General features: G+C 38.3%; 1 protein-coding gene across 5 annotated transcripts in view; it reads left to right on the top strand.

The window, feature by feature from the left end:
* The first annotated feature begins 3596 nt into the window (after window positions 1–3596).
* The window catches only part of MAP3K19 (mitogen-activated protein kinase kinase kinase 19), a 35175-nt gene continuing 17754 nt past the window's right edge, over window positions 3597–21017 (top strand). For 4 of the 5 annotated variants that reach the window (XM_029933013.1, XM_029933015.1, XM_029933017.1 and 1 more), the window contains exons 1-4: window positions 3597–3618; window positions 5881–5996; window positions 13558–13654; window positions 20162–20240. In XM_029933013.1, the coding sequence (XP_029788873.1) occupies window positions 3597–3618; window positions 5881–5996; window positions 13558–13654; window positions 20162–20240 (314 nt within the window). The remainder of the gene's footprint in view (window positions 3619–5880; window positions 5997–13557; window positions 13655–20161; window positions 20241–21017) is intronic. The other variant, XM_029933014.1, reaches the window with a different exon arrangement.

Raw genomic sequence — 21017 nt, forward strand, 5'->3', positions numbered from 1 at the left:
TAGTCAGTTGAGCGTCTGACTTAGTCTCAGATCATGATCTGAGCCCTGCAATGGGCTCTGTGCTGAGAGCTCAGATCTTGGAGCCTGCTTCAGATTCTGCATCTTCCTTTCTCTGCCCCTCACACTGTGTCTTGGTCTCTCAAAAATAAGTGAACGTTGAAAAAAAATTTTTTTCTAAAGAAATTTTTTGAAAGAATAAATTTTATTTTAATGATATTCATAACAGCTGTTATCCAATATCTGTTTTCACAACCAAATTTTCATCCATAAAGATTGGCAGCCACATTTTAAGAAACTGGTGCCTATACCTGAATCCAAAGTTTAATATGCAGATGCTGAATTAATGTGCTATTGCAAGACTACTCTCAGTTCAAACCTTTCACGTTGGTTCTAACTAATAACAAACATTGATATAAGAGGTGGCTTCTTTTCAGAGACTGTAAAAAAATTAACTAATTAATTCCCATAGCACCCCTCTGAGGTAATATCATTATCTCTAGTTTGTCCCTAGAGAAACTGAGGTAGAGACACTGACTATACTTACATGGCACAAAGTGAAATAGAGATGGAAGGTAGCAAATTATTTTGGTCAATAAAATAAACAATTTGTATAATTTGACCTTACAGTGGTTTTTCAGTTCTCAATTATCCAAATTAAATTTTACTTTCATTAAAACAACGAATATCATTGATATGACCACATGCATTTGACTATACGTTTAAACGACCTGCCTTATTTTTGTAACTCATTCGTTCATTCCAGAAATGTTTACTGAGCATGTGTCAAACACTCTGCTCAGTGCTTTTCATAGTCTATCACCAATCATCAAAACAACCCCACAAAGAAGACACTGCTATTCCTACTCTAAAGCTGAGGACTCTGAAGGTCAATGAATAGGACTGCCAGATTTCACAAACAAACATACAGGACGCTTGGTTAAATTTGAGCTCAGATAAACACCAAATAAATTTTTTAGTATTACTATATCCCCAGTGAAAATTATTGTTTAACTGGATATCCTTTATTTTATCAGGGTGATCTTATCAAGTACTCTTGATATAATCCTATCAGGGAGGTAAAATAAGGAGCCTAAGGAGGTAAAATTCAAACACAGGTCTGTCTGTCTCTCTGGCCTGTGTTCTTTCAATTCATCAGCTCCTCATCAATATAGATATTAAGAAAGAATATGTTGATGCTGGGGTGCCTGGGTGGCTCAGTCAGTTAAGTGTCTGACTCTTCATCTTGGCTCAGGTCATGATCTCATGCTTTGTGAGCCCAGGCCCCACATCGAGCTCTGTGCTGACAGCACAGAGCCTGCTTGGGATTCTGTCTTTCCCTCTTTCTGCCCCTCCCTCCACTCAAAAATAAATAAATATACTTAAAAAAATGTGTTGAAGTTAAAATGAGAATTTGGCTAAACAAGGAAAATGCAAAGATTAGTATAAATAGTAAAGACCTAATAGCAGTAAAAACATAATAAAAATAAAGCTTCATGTTTTCAAAGGCATCTGAAGAGTTCCTGGATATAAATTTCCCAAACCAACATGGGTTGACCCCTCTGATGCTGGCTGTGAGGGATGTGGATCTGTTTGAGAGTCTTGATATGTTAACAGACTACAGACCTGTGGAGGTTCTGTCTGAGCTCCTCAGGCATCATGCGTGAGTATGAGTGGTCAACTGGCACTGATGGAAGAGAGTCTATGTCATTGTTATTGCCAGAAGTCACTTGTAAACTTAGAAGCATGCAACTCTGGATCTCAGGGTTGTAAGTTCCAGTCCCACATTGGGTGTAGACATTGCTTCGTAATAAAATCTTAAAAAAAATTTAATATATTGAATGTACATGCATGTTCATGAAAGGGACTCAAGCAGTTGGAAAGTGATGTATAGATGTTAAATGTTGCTGCCTATTATTCTTATGATATTGACTATTTGTTTTATTGTGTAAATACTCTTTTGGTACTTATGAAGAATGTTGTCAAATAATTCTTTTTTTTTTTTTTAGAATGTCAAATAATTCCTAAGTATGTAGCTCCTTACCCCCAAAATGTTACTAGTTATTTCAGAAAGCATTGTCAGTTGATAACTTAGCAAATAAAATTGATAACTTTTAAAAAAAAATCAGTGGGTTAATAAGCAGTTTTTCATGTTAGACTTGCAGCTTCCTATTGCTGTTACCTAGATATCTTGTCATCCAATAATAAAAGGTGGTCAGCTCTTTCTCAGAATTTCATATGAATTTAGTTTTGGAAAGAAAAAAAAGGAAAAAGGAGCTTTAAGAACTAAAGTATAACATGAGCTATTGTAAAAGGATCAGTTAGCATAATGGGATAAAGATGGAAGTTTAAAGCTACTTTAGACTTTAGTGTTAAGAAACAACTAAGGAGATTGTTTAACATGGAGAGTACGAGGCACCACCCCAGAGATGGTGTTCAGTAGGCCTGGAGTGGTGTCCAGATTACAGGAAATCAAAAATGCCACACTGAGAAACATGAATCAAGGCAAATAAGCAAACTGAAGTCCCAAGGAGTTAAATGACTTGCTTAAGGCCACCTATCAATTCAGGGGCAGTCGCCTGATTCTTGGTCCTCTCCTACTGCTTTTGAATCATGACGTTTGATGGAGAAAAGGTCAGAAGGGGTTATTTTTGCAGAAGAAAAAACATTTTCCAGTCTCACAGCAATAAAGAGATTCAAATTCAAAGCTGTTAGGTTGGAGATCATGCTCAACGTGTTCCTTGTCCCAGAATGTGACTAGTGCAGCATGTGTAATCATTGTTTCCCTCACCATAATCTGTCAATAGGGCTCTTATTATTGGTCCTTTGGATATCTATGGGCTGTTATCTAATCCTAGGTTTCAGCACAACATAGAGAGGATATTTGTGCTGTTGCAAGGAACACTAAGATCAGCCAGTTGGGCATAACAGTCACAGGGCAAGGTGAAGAGAGGTGAAAAGATGATGCAGAGGGATTTTATGACAAGATCGCTCCACTTGACCAAGAGCCTGTGAAACAAGCATATCAGCCTAATGTTCAAGAGAGATTTTTTTGCCCGTTGTACCATTTTGAATGGCAAAATGGGGTACTGTTAGCATTGGGGGAAAAAAAGAACGATCAAGAAAGCAGGCAGTTAGCTAAATCATTAGAAAGAAAAAGCTAATCAAGTCAGCTATTTGGAATGATAAGACAATAGCTTATCAAGATGTTTTGACCCTTACCTGATTTACTCATCATTAAAGAATTATGAAAAGTTTGGTCCAGAGTTTGACATTTTCTGCAAATATTGTAATGCTTTTAGGATGGAATGGAAATAAGATATACAGCATATTCCTTTTATCTAAGAATCTTGAAAAATTATCACTTTCTATCTCATACACTTTGAAGTTATTCTTGTTAGCCCCAAAATATATGATTACTTTTATTTATTTGATGTCAATGTTTTTCTCTCATAATTTTTCAATGGATTTAACTAAAATTTTATGTTAATTCTATTCTTCCTAGAGATCCTAAACTCTGTGATTTTAGTGGAAAATCAGCAATATATTATGTGTCTCAAATACAGAGTTTTAGGAAACAGCAGTTACTGGACATTCTAATGAATTCTATGCCAAAACCAGGTAACTACTTCTATTCCAGCTTCAAAACTCCCCAACTATAAAAGCCTTATTAGAAATCTTTCTTCTTCTACATGTGTTTGATGGATTCATTTTAAAAAATCAAGCCAACAGTTATTTATTGAGCAGTGACTATATACAAGATCCATGACTAGGTACTCTAAGGGTTGTAAAGAAATCTAAAAATGGTCCAAATTCCTGAAAGTGTTCAATAGGGTCAGGGACACATCATGTAAGTCAGTAGACAAAGAGGCTGTTGTGAGCTTGAAAGAGGAGAAAGGGTCTTACCACGTTTCTTAAATACTGGGTAAGATTTGGAAGGAAGAGAAAGAGAAGGTTTAAAAAAGTAGAAAACAAAGACATAGAAACAGCCACAGAGAGAAGTGAAATGAAGAAAATACCACTGAGCAACGTGTGACCTTGGGACAGCTGCTTGACTTTATTGTCTGATTAGTTTTTACTTGAAGCTTCCAGGCAGGGAACAAAGCTATTCCCAGGAAGGTTTCCTGAAAGAGGTAAGACTCAATCTGGTCCTTGAAAAACAATGGGATTAAATTTTGTGGAGCAAAGGCATCATGCTGTAAGTGAGCCTCACTTATCATAGGGGCAAAGAAGAGACCAGAAAGTTTATCTTGGTGAAAAGGAATACATAAGATGAAATACATAAAGAAACTGGGCCCATTGAAAACTCATTAAATTACGGGGTTTTTTTCCCCCAGTAAAATAGCCACTGAAGAATTTTAAGCCAGGGAATGATGAAAACCATGCTTTAGGAAAATTAAGCTGTTGGTATTGTGTAGAACGGACTGAAAGGAAGAGCTCTACTAAGAAACGATAGAAGTGCCTGTATGTGGTGACGGGGACCAGGAAGAGTCTTGGGCGTGGTGTGGGAGTTGTGAACCTAAGAGCTCAGTGAAAGGAGAATTCACAGAACTTAGTGATGTAAAGCTGACAGAGACAAATGTCGAGAGAGTTGAGTTAAAAGTTTCAGCCCTGGGAAGTGGGGAGATGGAAATGCAATCAATAAAATGGAAGACCACTCTGGTTTGGTGAGGATATAGAAAGTAATGGGTTCCAAAGCACTGCATTTGGATGGAACCTTGGGACTTGCAAGTAGCGATTTTCTGTCAAACAGGCCTGTGGGAAGGGATGGGTTGGTATGTTAGTTCGGGAGTTCACTACAAAAAGGAGACTGTGAGGACCTGGAAGTGGGTAAGATCACTGGTGGATTGAGGATGGTGAACTGCAGGAGGCCAAACCAAGGAGGCGCACCCACAGTTAGGGGCAGTGTGTACACGGGAACTCAGGGTGCTGAGAAAGGGCAAGGGATTGGGAGAGAAGAGAGTTGCAAGAAGCAAGGAAAGGGAAATGATGTCAGATTGGAGAAAAGGTTACAAAGCAGATATGGTAAGGAAGTGGAAGTTTTAATGATGGGAGAGGGGCAGGAGATAGATTGCAAGGAGTGAGGAAGGAAAATGTGAAGACATGGACGATCTGAGTAGGGATAATCTTGTGCAATTTTGTATCAGTTACAAAATAAATGGAAGAGCCATTGGAAGAGGAAGAGGTTTTTGTCAAAGAGCCTGTGCTTATTTGAAGAAGTCACAATGGCAGGAGGGGGATGACAGGAGAGAGCACTGTCCTTCGGGAACTAGCTGAGAGTTCACTCGTGCTCTGAACTCTGCTGATTTAATGTGGCTTCAAGTGCTAGACAGAAAATGTGCCTTGTCTTTGGTAACTATACAGCAAATGTTATTTCCAGCCCATTGTTAGGGGTTTCACTTGGCACCTTTGTCCAAACTTTTTTTTTAAACAAAAAACTCATCCATTCTGTGGACTCTTGTTATCCTCACTCACATCCTTCCCTGTGAAAATTATTGACTGAAGCTTCATCAGGATCCCAGACCACTATTTTAGGAAAATCTTAGATGAAATGGAACTGATTTTATTATTTTTTTTAATTTTTTAATGTTTTATTTATTTTTGATACAGAGAGAGATAGAGCATGAGAGGGGAAGGGGCAGAGAGAGAAGGAGACACAGAACCGGAAGCAGGCTCCAGGCTCTGAGCTAGCTGTCAGCACAGAGCCCGACGCAGGGCTCGAACCCACGAACGTGAGATCTGACCTGAGCCGAAATCGGAGGCCCAACCAACTGAGCTACCCAGGCGCCCCTGGAACTGATTTTAGAACCTAGAGCTAGATCTTCTGATGAAATTGATGGAGATGAGTCTTATCAAAACACGTTTGTCTGTTTCTTTTGGCAGAAAGACATGCTGAATCACTGCTTGACATTTGTCATGATACTAACTCTTCTCCCACTGACATGATGGCAGTTACTACAAACCAAAATATAATCTTGCAAAGTATCAGCAGCAGTGAGGTAAGATCTTCTCTTTAAAGAAACTAACAAAACCGGGTACCTGTGTGGCTCAATCTGTTAAGTGTCGGACTCGGTTTCAGCTCAGGTCACATGAGTTTGAGCCCTGTGTTGGGCTCTGCGCTGACAGTGTGGAGCCTGTTAGGGATTCCCTCACTCTCTGCCTCTCTCTTTGCCCTTCCCCTGTTTCCTTGCTCGTGCTCTCTTTCTGTCTCAAAATAAATAAATAAACTTATATAAAAAAAAGAGACTAACAACAAATGGATAACCTACTCCATCTACTACTTCATTTGTGTTGCTTGAATTTTTAAAGCAATCATATATTATAGTTTATTTTTAAATGTAATCATAAAGTAACTAAAAGCAAAATTAATAAGACAGTGCTCCATAAGTTTAATCTCAAAGCAGTAATTAGCTAGTCAGCTCAGAGTCTCCTGCATTTTGTGCGTGTATATCTAATACCACAGAATACTGTTGCAGTTGAACCCATACTAAATAATAAAATGCAGCCTAGTTTATGTGTATTAATGTGGAAAAGGAGAAGATCACTTATCTGATCATGTCAAATCCATCACAAGGTACCACAAAGAAGGTGCCTCATCTTGGCCCTGGTCATCCCCTGCCCATGATAAATGACTCCACAAAAAGTCCCTCACAGTACAGGAACAGTACTAATAACAAACAATGTCATGCATAGAAAACTGGGGACCAATATCCAAGATAATACAACAAACTGGTAACATGGTAACAATGGTTGCCTACAGGGAGGGAATTGGAGATGAACTTTGCACCCTGTATATATTTGTACCTTTTGAATTTTTATAAAAATTAACATAGCCACCTGGGTGGCTCAGCCTTTTAAGCACCTGACTTCAGCTCAGGTCATGATCTCACTGCTCAGCACTTCAAGCCCTGCATCAGGCTCTGTGCTGACAGCTCAGAGCTGCTGACATCTCTGTACCCCAACTCCCCCTCTCATATAAAATAAAACATTAAAAGAAATTAACATAGCCCAAAGTATTGCTACCCTATAATTTGTTGGTAAAAAATATGCCCACAAATTATTTATTTTACAAAGTTATTGCGGTGTGGACTGTAATATAAACAATAATGAGGACTTTTGGAGATGGTGGAGTAAAGATTTTTTAGTTCATTTCTCCTTCCAAAAACCATCCCCAAACAACAAAGAAAACAAAAAACAAAAATTTAATTTAAAAAATCCTTTTTATTTTGACATAATTATAGATTCACAGGAACTTATAAAAATAGTACAAAGAAGTCATGTGTAACCTTCACCAGCTTCCCCCAATGGGAGCTATTATCATAACTATAGCAGGTTGTCAAAACTGGGAAATTGACACTGACACATTACAATTAACTAAGCTACAGACCTTGCTGCGATTTCACTAGTATTTGCATGCATTCCTTTTCCTTTTTCTGTTTGTGTGTGTTTGAGTGTACAGCTCTGTAACATTTATCCCTTGAATTGCCAAATTCAAGATACAAAATTGTTCTGTTGCCATAAGGTATCCCCTCCTACCCTACCCCTAACCTCTTCATAGCCACACCCTCCCTCTTCCTTAACGCCTGGCAACCACTGATCTGTTCTCCATTTCCATAATTTTGCCATTTTGAGAATGTCATATAAATGGAATTATCATACATATAAACTTTTGAGATTGGCTTTTTCTACTCAGCATAATGCTTCTGAAATAGATCCAAGTTGTATCAAAGTTCTTTACGTTGCTGAGTAGCATTCTATGGCACAGGTGTTCACAATTTACCTAACTGTTCACCTGTTGAGAGACTTTTAGGTTGTTTCCCGTTCTGGGCTATTACATATAAGGAGCAATTGTGTATAGATTTCTATATAAACATACATTTTATTTTCTAGGATACATGTCCAAGAATCCAATTACAGGATCATATGGTAAATGTATGTTTAACTTTTTTAAAAACTGCCAAACAATTTTCCAGAGTGGCTCTATCATTTTATATTCCCACCAACAATGAAAAGGGATTCAGTTTCTCTGTACCCTGGCCATCATTGGGCAGTATCAGCATTTTTTATTTTAACCATTTTAGTAGATGTATGGTGGTATCTCATTGTGGTTTTAAGTTGCATTTCCCTAATGACTGATGTTGAATATCAATTTTCCATGGGTTTATTCATCAGCATAAATTGTTCAAACTTTTATCCATTTTCTGATTGGGTTGTTTGTTTTCTTACTGTTAGGTTTAAAGAATCCCTTATATATTCTGGATATGTGATTTGCCAATATTTTCTACTAGTCAATAAGAACTGACTTGTTATTTTCACCTTTGTCACAGGTCTTTCACTGAACAGAAGGTTTTCTTATTTAGTTAGTTAGAGAGCAAAGGCAAGTGAGGGGCAGAGAGAGGGGGAGAGAGGGAATCCCAAGCAGGCTCCATGCTGACAGCACAGAACCCAACACCGGGCTCGATCTCATGAACTGTGAGATCATGACCTGAGCTGAGTCAAGAGCTGGATGTTCAGCTGACTGAGCCACCCAGGCGCCCCCTGCCCCAATTTTTCATTTTGATGAAAACCAATTTACCTATTTTTTTGTGGATCTTAATTCTTGCATCATGTCTAAGAATTCTTTTACTTTATCTGGGTCCAGGTTACACAACTATATTCAGTTTACAAAAATTCATTAATCTATGCACTTTCTGAGAGTATGCTACACGTAAATTGAAAGTAATGGAAGGGTGCCTGGGAGACTCAGCTGATTAAGTGTCAAGCATCGAGCACGTGACTTCAACTCAGGTCCTGATCTCCTGGTTGTGAGACTGAGCCCGCATCTGAGCTCTGTGCTGGGCATGGAGTCTGCTCAGGGCTCTCTCTCTGGGGCGCCTGGGTGGCTCAGTCGGTTGGGCATCCAACTTCAGCTCAGGTCATGATCTCACAGTTTGTGGCTTTGAGCCCCGCATTGGGCTCCGTGCTGACAGCTCAGAGCCTGGAGCCTGCTTCGGATCCTGTGTCTTCCCTCTCTGTGGGCCCTCTCCCACTCACACTCTGTCTGTCTCTCAAAGGTAAATAAATGTTAAAAAAATTTTTTTGAGTGACCGTCATGCATTAGAAATTAACAAAAACACATTTGCTTTTTGTTTTTTTTATGGCAGATTTAAGTAATTTTCTTTTGTAAAAAGACTAAACATCCCTTTATATTAGTACATTTTTTTTCATCCAATTTTAAAATGTTTATTGAAACTTCACTCTGTATTTTTGTTATTTTGGTTGAAATAACTTTGAACTCATTTCTGAGGGAGAAATAGAGTTCTCCTCTCTAGTGCTTTCTCTAGGGTTTAAATTGTAAAACCCAAGGTCATCCTTCACTTCTTTTCTTTGAATGAAAGCTTTTCTTTTTGGTGGTCCGCAATAGGTTTTTATTGTTTACAAATATAAGCAGCTGCCTTGATTGTAGGAGTGCCTCTGAGAGATTTTACAGCCTCTCCCAACCTTCTTTCATCTAAGGAGAATCTTCCTTCCAAATTTAATTGTGTCTGATTTCTGTGCCTCTTTTCTGTATGTTTGGGATTCTGTTGTTAAGTACACTCTTTCCCTAGTCCATTGTCACCTCCTGCATCATTGTCAGTGGCTTATGAAATCCATTTATATTGGGGATGTGCTATTCTAACGTTTTCTCCCCTCCAGTCATGACTTGGTGTCCTTGTGGCGCCCAGCACATCTCAAAGCCTTTCATATTTAGCATTCTAACATAAATTGGAAATTCTGGAGCTGTTTCTGTTTTAGAGTCTTTGTTTCCATGATAATCCTCCAAAACATATATTATTCCCTACATCCTTTTGTGTGTGTGTGTGAGATGTTATGGTTTTTCAGCTTATTCTATTGAAGAAATTTTTGTCAGATACTAGCAGACCTTTTATTTTTTCCCATGCAAAACTTATACATTAGGTTTCGGTATCCTTTCTCTTCATTTTGCTTACTGTTATTGATTCTTTTCTTTCTGGTTCTTTTTGAGATTCTTTGTTTCGAACTTTTCATCATGGCAAGAAAGCAGAGGGGTTAAGACCTCTGGAACCAATCTTCAGGGTCTGGGTGTGAATCCTGACTCTACCACTGGCTAACCTCTCTGGGCCTCATGTGTAAAAAGAAAATAATAATTCCTACCTTGAGAGTTGGTGTGAGGATTAAACTAGTTAATATATATAAGTTGCAGAGAGGAGTGTCTGACACTACCTGTGTAGATGTTAGTCATCAACATGGTAGTTGTGCCCACACTCTGCATCTTTCAGCTTTTTCTAAAGGACCAACTGATAAATGAGCTGAGCAGTTGAGACTGATCACAGCTTATTAATCAACATAGACACCTGACATGAGAACAAGTGTGTATATAGATATATACATATAGGTATATTGTGTATATATATATATATTTTTTTAATGTTCATTTAGTTTTGAGAGAGAGCATAAGCAGGTGACAGGCAGAGACAGTGGGAGATACAGAATCTAAGGGGTGCTCCAGGCTCTGAGCTGTCAGCACAGAGCCTGATGCAGGGTCAAACTCATGAGCCCTGATACCACGACCTGAGCCAAAGTCAGACGCTTAACCAACTGAGCCATCCAGCGCCCCGAGGTGTATATTAACACTAACACATGAAGGGTGCTCTTTTCCAAAGTTTATCATAAAAATGTAATTGAATTCCTGTAATTATATGAAATGGTAGAAACATATTTTGAGGTCTCATAGAACGTTCCAGACTAAGGATCTGAACAAAAACTATATCTATTAAAAGGAAAAATTCAATGGTCAATAAACATGTGAAACTATCTCCAAACTTTTCTACTGACCACAGTATGCACATTCAAACAACAAAAAGATGACCACTTCTATACATTACATTACTAAAAATGAAAAGTGATGATAATTGATAAATCAGGGAGAAGATGTAGTGAAACACCTTCATGCACTGCTGGTAGAGTATAAGCATTAAGTGGAAACTTTACTTTTAAAGTAATGCATGTAAAACAACTTAAAAATGTTCATACTCTCTGGATCAATAATTCCATATCTAGAAACCTACTCTAAAGAAATAATAAAAATTGGGGTATTAATTGCAAGGATGTCCACAGCACTATTTGTAATAATGAAGAATTAAAACTGACTTATAAGCATGATGGGGCGTATATTGTAAGACTCATGGGGTTTGCTAAACATTGTTGTGACCCTCTTATATATATTTGTTGAGGGAAAGAGTTTGTAATTACATAAAAATGATGTTTACCTAGTGAATTGCTATGTAACTTGTACTTGCCTTAAGTGAAAAAGCTAAATAAAATAATATGTGATGCAACTATTTTTAAATACTTAGAGAAAAAGATGAAATATTATTTCTATGTTATTAGCGTTTGCTTTTTTATTTGTAAGATGACAGGAGATTTTTTCCTACTGCATTTTAAAATTTTTATTTGGGGCACCTGGGTGGCTCAGTCGATTAAGCCTCCGACTTCAGGTCAGGTCAGATCTCACGTTCGTGGGTTCGAGCCCCGTGTCAGGCTCTGTGCTGACAGCTAGCTCAGAGCCTGGAGCCTGCTTCCTGTTCTGTGTCTCCTTCTCTCTCTGCCCCTCCCCCTCTCATGCTCTGTCTCTCTCTGTATCAAAAATAAATAAAACTTTAAAAATTTTTTAATGTTTTATTTATTTTGAGAGAAAGAGAGAGAGAGTGCTATTGGGAGACGGACAGAGAGAGAGGGAGAGAGAGAATCCCAAGCAGGCTCCAGCTCCATGCTGTCAGGGCAGCGCCAGACACGGGGCTTGACCTCCAATGCCCAACCGACTGAGGCACCCCTCTAGTGCATTTTAAAAAATGCTTTTTTTGTGTTTGTATATAGTCTAAAAAGAGTACTCCCTTCTCCGTTGTAATTGCATGGGAAGTATAAGAAAATTGCCACACAATGGTAGAATTTTTGAAATGCAGAAAAGAGCAAGCAGTGCAATTCACAACAGTCTAGTATTGGGCTGAACCAGCCCCCATCTCTCATTCGCCACTGACAACTGGGATGGTCTGAGACAGGGTATCTCCTTTGCCAGCAGATAAAAAATGCTTTATTATTAAAAAAAATCTTTTTTAAGAGAAAGAGAGAGAGCAAGCAGGGAAGAGAGGCAGAGAGGAGGGGGGAGGGAGGGAGAGAGAGAGAGAGAGAGAGAGAGAGAGAGAGAGAGAGAGAGAGAGAGAGAGAATGAGAATCTTAAGCAAGCTCCATGCTCAATGCAGAGCTGATGTGGGGCTCAATCCCACATCAAGCCAAAATCAAGGGTCAGATGTTAACTGACTGAGCTACCCAAGAACCTCAAAGGGGTGCCTGGGTGGCTTAAAAAATGGTGTAAGACTCAGTCTGAGCTCAGATCGTGATCTCAGGGTCATGAGTTCAAGCCACATGTTGGCTCCGTATTGGGCATAGAGCCTACAGAGAAAAAACAAAAAAGCAGATACTGTTGCTGTGTAAAAGGCAGGACTATAAAGTTATTATGGTTCAATACCTAAAATATTTTAATGGCAGTATAAATAAAGGATTTTATTTTGATTATTTTCTGTAATAATTAAAATGAACAAAGTGGAAAGATTTCACAAGCTCAATTGGGAATGAATGAATGAAATATCAGAATGATAGACTTCTGACCTGCGTGACAGGCATCTGAGCCTAGGGCATAGACTTTATCCAACAGTTCCCTTAAATAGGGATAACAGATAACAGATAATAGAAACCAGAGAACTAATTGTAACTTCTGGGCTATGATGGGTATTTTCTAACTTCTATTTGCATCTATTGCTGTTCAAGACATTAAATAGGGCAAAATCACCAGTGGCAATAACTTCTAGTGAAGTTATCTACCAACAACAATGAATTCTAATGAGGAAAACTTATTTAGAGAGTTAGGAGTACTTTTCATAAATCAAGTTGGTTTTCAACCAGGTTTTTTGTTTTGTTTTGTTTTGTTTAACATCATGATTATTTTCTAGAAGGTAAAAAGGAAGTTTTTCCTTCGAGAGGTTGCACGCCATGATTAGATCAGAAAGCTGTCATAGTGAAAACTAATCAGCCTTGCTGCCTCCTTTCAATCCAGAGTTCTATCTGTAGTTTCCGTATGGGCAGGGATTTCCACCCACACCAGCTGTGAATGATGCCCCAGGGAGGCATTATGGAAAAGGCTACATTTCTTTGGGGTTTTTTCACTGCTGTGGCCAAAGGATTGTTTCCAGTTACCCACCCAGATGGAATTGTAGCAGCTTAGCAGCCTGGACACTGACATGATAAAAAGTATAAAATATTGAATCTCTCTCTTTCTCTGTGGTTTCAGCTTTGATCTTCATTTTCGATTATACAATTAATCATGTCCACGTCTGTTTGAGCCTGGTGCTCCAGGAGCACATACTTTTCCCATTATTTGGTCCTAAATACTTTCTCCAATTTAAAAGGAATCTATGATGTGAAACTTTAGCTTAGAAAAATGGATACTCACTCTTGTCAACAAAGTATCACATTGAATAACTGAGTTGCTATTTCCTGATACTGCAGGAGTTTGACCAAGATGAGGACTGCAGTCATTCCATATTGGTTGGTGAAGGAGGAGATCCAAGCGGTGATGGACAAGATTGGCAACCCAGGATAGAAGGTACCTGGCTTCTGTCCCTGATGCGCTCACAAAGCTAACCTTGATTATTTGGATTTCGGCCGCCACCCCAGTTTTAGTAGTGCCTGGTGCAGAGCCTTGGAAACCCGGAACAGCACAAAGGAAAAGAACAACCACTTGTCATCCTGTCTTTTGGTCCTTATCTCAATCAGCGAGTCTTGGCAAACTGCAGGCTCAAATGGCGATTTCTCTTATGTCTCTCTGTTGATTCCTCCCTGCTCCAGCTCAGGCAGCCATGCTCTGCCCCCTTCCTTTTTCTCTAGTAACATCTTTCCATCCACTTATTTCCTTTCAGAATCTTCCATCAGCCCCAGGGATCTGTCCTCTTCCAGAATCAAACATTTCTCCATCACTGTTATCCCAGAGTGCTCTCTTCAGGGAAAGATGGGAGACTGAACAAAGCACTAAAGCCCCAAGTCTCAGTCCTTTATTCTATGAGTACATAAGTCTGGAATTTTCCAGAACAACACCCATTCCAAATATGTTTTCCTGTCATATCCATAACAGCCTTTGCATTTAGCAGACCACAAGGTATTTGCAGTTTCTCACTTCAGAAAATAGTCTCCATAGCAATCATAATGATCTGTCATCTATTCACGTATAAACTTCTTTTTATTTAAATTTTTAAAAAATATTTGTCTTATTTTTGAGAGAGGGGGGGTGGGGAAGAGAGGCAGAGGAAGAAAGAGACACAGAATCCAAAGCAGGCTGCAGGCTCTGAGCTGCCATAAACCGCGAGATCTTGACATCATGACCTGAGCTGAAGTTGGACACTTAACTGCCTGAGCCACCCAGGCGCCCCTAAACTTCATAAATTAAATGTTTATTAGCACTGTTCCAATTTCTCTCTGGCAGTGTTCTGACTTCCATTTCTAACACCCCAGGGAGGTTGTCCTCTTGGATGTCCTTTCTACCGCAACCCTGTCAGCCTCCCCAAACTGCTGCCGTGCTGCCCGAGGAGCCGCTGTCTCCTTTGTCACCTTATGTGATGCTGCCCTCTCCAGGGCACTTCCTGCCTCTCTCACACTCACTTGGAATGGCCTTTCTCCAGGCTGAGGGCAGAGAATAACACATTTGAAATACTTAACACCATGAAACCTGAAAAACCCAATTAAAATTTAAAAATCCTGGCCTTCTTCCAGACACCCCCTGTGGTCTGACTTTGACTTTCAAATGCTTCGAAGCAGAGTTCTAGGAACAGCTGTGTCCCAAGCACCTTCCAAGAGGTGAAATAATTTGCTTATTCTACTCAGTTCTGAGATGACTTGCCATTTGAGGTGCAATTAATTCTTTTTAAATAATTTATAATTTTTATAATAGGTGTTCATATAGGAGCCATAGCATTTATGTAGCATCTCCACTAAGTTATTGCTTGAAATTTGAGCTTTAATAACTTCGGTTACATATTCAAAAGAAACAATTATGTGTCTGATTAAATTCTTCTCATAGTTCATAGTCTTTAGTAGTTATTCTTAAGTCACAAGTCCAAAATAAAAACGTCTGGGGTACTATTGTGCACTGTATTCATCTTAAGTATTAACAAATCTCTTTAAACCCCATTTGCATGTTTCTAACATACTTGAAGTTGTTAATGTTTACATGCTTGTACACGTTATTAAAACTTTATGCACATGCCACATGAGTATCTATTCTGTTGCAGATACACACATTTAACTATTTGATTTATCTCTATTTGCTGTATTCTATTCAAAAGGGAGCATCAATAAAATATGTATAATGTTTGGATCAGACCCACAGACTTTAACAACTCAGTATCCCTGCTGTATGCATTGACTTAATTATAGGCTTTTATAGATGATAATTTGTAAAATATAATTTATGGCCTAAAAGTCCTTCATCCTTTTCCTTAGTATAAAAATCTTCTTGCATTCCTTGCTCAGCTATTTTCTTAGGGCAATTATCAGATGCAAACATTGTAGACTGCATTGAGCATGTAAAATTACTCTTTTCATAAATGGATAAGAACCTATTGCCTAAAATTACTAGGCTTAAACATATTTTTTAACTCAGCGTGTGTTTGTCATGATTCTTAATTGCAGATAACAGAATCTACTCTGGTTCAGTTAGAAATGAAGGAAGTTTTAAAAGATAGTAGAGGAGTACCTTGGTGGTTCAGCCAGGTAAGCATCCGGTTTTGGCTCAGGTCATGATCTTGCGTCCATGGGTTCGAGCCTCACGTCGGGCTCTGTGCTGACAGCTTAGAGCCTGGAGCTGCTTCAGATTCTGTGTCTCCCTCTCTTTCTGCCCCTCCCTCACTCATACTCTGTCTCTCTCTCAAAAATAAATAAATGTTAAAACAAATCTGTGTTGAAATTCACAATTTAGGAAATTATAAAAATGCGAAGAGGGTATCAAAATATTTTGAACTTCGATGCCCATCAATTTAAACAGAACAAGAAGAAAACACAGGAAAGACAATAATAGAGACAATAATTTTTCTTCATTGAATGAATTAGACTGGGCCAATTTTCAGTTTTCATTTTAATAATGGCTTAACATTAACAAATTAATGATTGTTTTCCCACTTTGAATATCATTTTCACCTCTTCTGTGAAATTGTTTCTGGTTATATTTAAGTGCTGCCTCTTAGTTTCTTTCTACTGTAACATTTTCTGGAGGGGGTTACTTTATTTCTTCTTATGTGGAAAGATGCACTCAGAAGCAAGTGTTTGATTGTTACACGTGACAGTGCATCATCTTTCCTGGTGGTTCTGGAACCTGGTAGGTTTAGAGGGTCCCACAACCACTCACACTCAATGAAGAGACGAAATGGAGAGCATGTGTATGTTCCCAGTCAGGGTCAGCATATTCTATAACCTTTTTGCCACCCATTTATAACCAACAATTAGGATGAGGCCATTAGTTTTTTGTTTTTGTTTTTTTTTTTAATTTTAGGGAGAAGGAGAGAGCACAACCAGGGGAGAAGGGCAGAGGAAGAGAGAAATAGAGTCTTAAGAAGGCTCCTTGCTGAGCATGGAGCCTGACACAGGGCTTGATCCCACGACCCTGAGATCATGACCTGAGCCAAAATCATTTGTTAGATGCTCAACTGACTGAGACACCCAGGCACGCCTAGGATGGGGCCATTAGCTTTGAACAATTTCCACAAGGGCAGGTATTTTTTATACTTGCTTGTTTTATCTTTTGTTCCTTGGTTTGAAAAAGAAATCAAGCAATTTACAAACTACTGAACACATTAAATTTGCTTAAAACCATTCTAGGTTTATTAGTTCTCAATAATTATAAAAGCACAGTCATTTTTAAGAACGTGTTCATGTGAATACACTGCACACAGCTCTCCAACTTCCACAGCAAAGTCCTAATTGCAGCTAGCCTTTGTATCAAATATCCTTTTCACTGACAGTTTAGCTATTAGGAATGCATGCTGTATGTTTTTCTTCCTTTAACATGTCATATAGGATTTTGCACTCAAAGATCCTACAAAAATATTATGAAAGACATCCATCTTCCTTTTAAGTATGAGAGCAGCCTGAGGAGGTCACACAACTACATGGTTATCAGTTTCTTTGTCTGTAAAATGAAGGGCTTGGATCAGATGCTCCCCAAGTTCTTTCTAGCTCTGTAATCCTAAACCTCTTATTTCGTGTTGATAGTGTGTTGATAGGATCTTTGAAAAAGTTTTAAAAATATATTGACCATCCCAAGGAAACCTCATTTTTCGAGATGTGATCCCTGCTATTTATAATATTAGTGAACATCCAGTCATATTGTCATATTTGAAAAACATCAAGAAAACCAAAGGTTTCCCCAAGGTTACCTATAGAAAGCAGAAGAGGGATGTAGATCCAGATCTGTCTGACTCATGTTCCCCTTTTATCTTTCCTGCTCTACTTCTTCCTTAGCATTCCATCAGTGGGACTAATTAAAACCACAGCTTCCCTAGACATGGAGAGACTCCCTAAATTGTCCTGGGAAACACATAGATAGGACTGAACACTGGGACAAGCACTTGGTTGTTTGGAAAGGAGACACCCCTGTGTTCCCACAACACCGTACACGTCTATCACAATGTTTCAATTGACATACTCTTTGCTTCCTTATGTATTGTCTTTACTAAGGTCACAGTAGCACCTTTTTTATTTCTGTATCTTCAGCACAAAAAGTTGGGCTTGGCATATACTTAATAAAAGTTTGTTGAATGGAAAAACATGAAAAAAATGAATAAACCTTAAGTGGTATAGCTCACACTAGTTTTTTTTAATGTAGATTTAATATGTTATATAAACAAGAATTGATGCCTCACATTCAAACTGTCTGGCTTAAGGGTTATACTGGGCATTATTCCATGGAATCAGAAAGGACTGACCAAAAATATATACAAGCAAGTGCCGATGGGGCAACATAAATTATCTCATTTAAATCTCACAATGGTCCTGTGAAGTAGGTATCATTAGTTACACTTTACAGAAGGAGGGTCTGTTTTCTCCGTCTAAGGAGAAAACATTGCTCATCATAAAACTTTATTTTGTATCTGGAAAGTTTTGTTACTTTTTTTTTCTCCATAAGCAAGCATTTATTCAGGACCTGTCATAAGCTAGACAGGAAAAATATAAAGATGGCTGAACCTCAGTCCCTGGTTAATGTCCATTCTGTAATTTTTTAAAGTTTTTATTTAAATTCCAGGTAGTTAACATAACTATAATATTAGTTCCAGGTGTACCACATAGTGATTCAACAATTCTATACATTACTCAGTGCTCATCATGATAAGTGTACTCTTAATCCCTTTCACCTGTTTCACCCACCTTCCGTCTGGTAACCATCAGTTCTATATGCTTAAGAGTCTGTTTCTTGGTTTGCCTCTCTCTCTTGTTTTTTCTCTTTGCTCATTTGTTTTGTTTCTTAAATTCCACATCTGAGTGAAATCATATGGTATTTGTCTTTCTCTGAACTCATTTAACATTATTCTCTCAAGATTCATCCATCTCATTGCAAATGGCACAATTTCTTTTTTTAATTAAAAAATCAAATGTTTATTTTTGAGAGGGAGAGAGAGAGAGAAAGAGAGTGAGCAAAAGCAGGGGAAGGGCAAATAGAGAGGGAGATACAGAATCTGAAGCAGGCTCCAGGGTCCAGGCTTCAAGCTGGCAGCACAGAACCTGACATGGGGCTTAAACCCATGGACTGTGGGATCATGACCTGAGCTGAAGTTGGACACCCAACCAACTGAGCCACCTTGGTACCCATTTTTTATGGCAAATATTCCATTGTCTATATACATCACATCTTTTTTTAAGCGTAAAAATATGGTCAGTGTTTATTTTTCTCCATCAGACATGAATTCAGGATTTGTTAACAAATTCTTCACAACAGAAATTTACTGATTAACAACATCTACAGAGCCAAATAAAGCAATTTCACCTGATTAGTAAGTCTACCTTGTATTTACAGAAGATATATGGTGTTTAAAATGAAATAATTAAGACAAATGGTTAAACAAAAAGGCATTGACAGAACTTATATTGTGCTTTTTGTTGAGTTATCTGTCTTAAATCTCTGACATTGCTACTTGCATTTTATAGCACATTAATTCAATTCTAATAACAGTCTCCTTTTTATAAGGCTAGTTAATGTCCTAAAAGTCTAAGGTATGACCATTATTCTTAATTTGTAAAGTTACAATACATGTTAGTAATTTATACCCCACAACTTCTGTATCCACTCATCAGTCAATAAACACTTGAATTGTTTCTGTAATTCAGCTATTGTAGATAATGCTGCTATAAACATCGGGGTGCATGTATACCGTTGAATTAGTATTTTCAACGAAACTGGGAGCTGGCCCTTGGTGGATATCAATAAAATTGATAAATCGTAAGCCAGACTTATCAAAAAGAAAAGGGAAAGGACCCAAAAAATAGAGGCACAAATGGGAGAAGTAAAACACCACAGAAATACAAACAGTTACAGGAGAATATTATGAAAAACTATATGCCAATAAATTGGACAACCTGGAAGAAATGGATAAGTTCCTAGAAACATATAACCTCCTAAAACATAAGCAGGAAGAAATAGAAAACTTAAACAAACTGATAAACAAAAACAAAATTGAATCAGTAATCAAAAACTCCCAACAAATCAAAGTCCAGGAGCAGGTGAATTCTGTCAAACATTTAAAAATCTATTTAAAAATAGATTAGCTAGGGACACCTAGGTGACTCAGTCAGTTAAGCTGCTCACTGTGGCTCAGGCCATGATCTTATGATTTGTGAATGCGAGCCCCATGTCAGGCTCTGTGCAACAGCTCAGAGCCTGGAGCCTGCTTCGGATTCTGTGTCTCCCTCTCTCTCTGCTCCTCCCCCACTTGTGCTCTGTCTCTGTCTCCCTCTCAAAAATAATCATAAAAATATTAGATAAGCTAAATAACAAGGAATAAAATACTCAGTTCCCAGTTGCCACTGGAATTCATTACTTTGTTCTTTTTGTTATTGTCATGTGTTTCCATAGGTATTGAGATTATTGTTACTTTTCCAAAAGATGTCAGTTACACCCAAGAAATAAGCCGAGAAGATTTACAAGAAAACAAGTAAGGAATATGCTTTGAAAGGTTAGATTGAAATTTAAGTATGAAGTGATACTTGTGTGATAACCTACATTTTGAGTAATTCACCTCCCAAGAAAACACTCTACAGCAGGGGTTGTAATCAATATTACTGTGGCAGGAGCAGATCATACCACTTAGGCTTGGTGGGCCATATGGCTTCTGCCGCAATGGCAACTCTCCGATGGTAGCTTGAATGCCATCACGGACAATATGAAAACAAATGGGTATGGGTGTGATCTGATAAAATGATAAAAACAGACTCAAGACTAGATTTTGCCCTGGGTGGGTGGGAGGGGGGATCATAGTTTGCTGACCCTGCAGCAATGCCACTTAACATGTGATTCTGCGGTCCATTACCAGTCCATGATGAAGTCAGGAAAGAACTCGAAAATGTAAACATGTGAGGAGTTGTATTACAGATTGACAAAGTAATCTTAGGTTTGCTGATCTGATAATGAAAAACTTGGGGTTTATTTTCATGCTTTCGATTTTTTGCTTTATTCTTATAGTAATTCACTTTCATTACAGAAGTTTTATGACAGTTTCATTCCAGAATGGACTGGAAAATTTTAAAACTGGTCCTTTACCAAAGATACTTTGAGAAGTACTGGGCTGGGTAAAACCTTTGGAGAAGGAAAAGAGTGCATCCTTTATGCCTGTGCTTTGCCCATCTGATTTCTCTGTCCAAGGAAATAGGGACTAGGGGAAACTTAAGTGTGGAGTGCAGCAGGCAGACGAAGCGGAGAGCAAGTGGGAGGG

Source organism: Suricata suricatta, chromosome 3, assembly GCF_006229205.1.
Source record: "Suricata suricatta isolate VVHF042 chromosome 3, meerkat_22Aug2017_6uvM2_HiC, whole genome shotgun sequence".
NCBI classification, from domain to species: Eukaryota; Metazoa; Chordata; class Mammalia; order Carnivora; family Herpestidae; genus Suricata; species Suricata suricatta.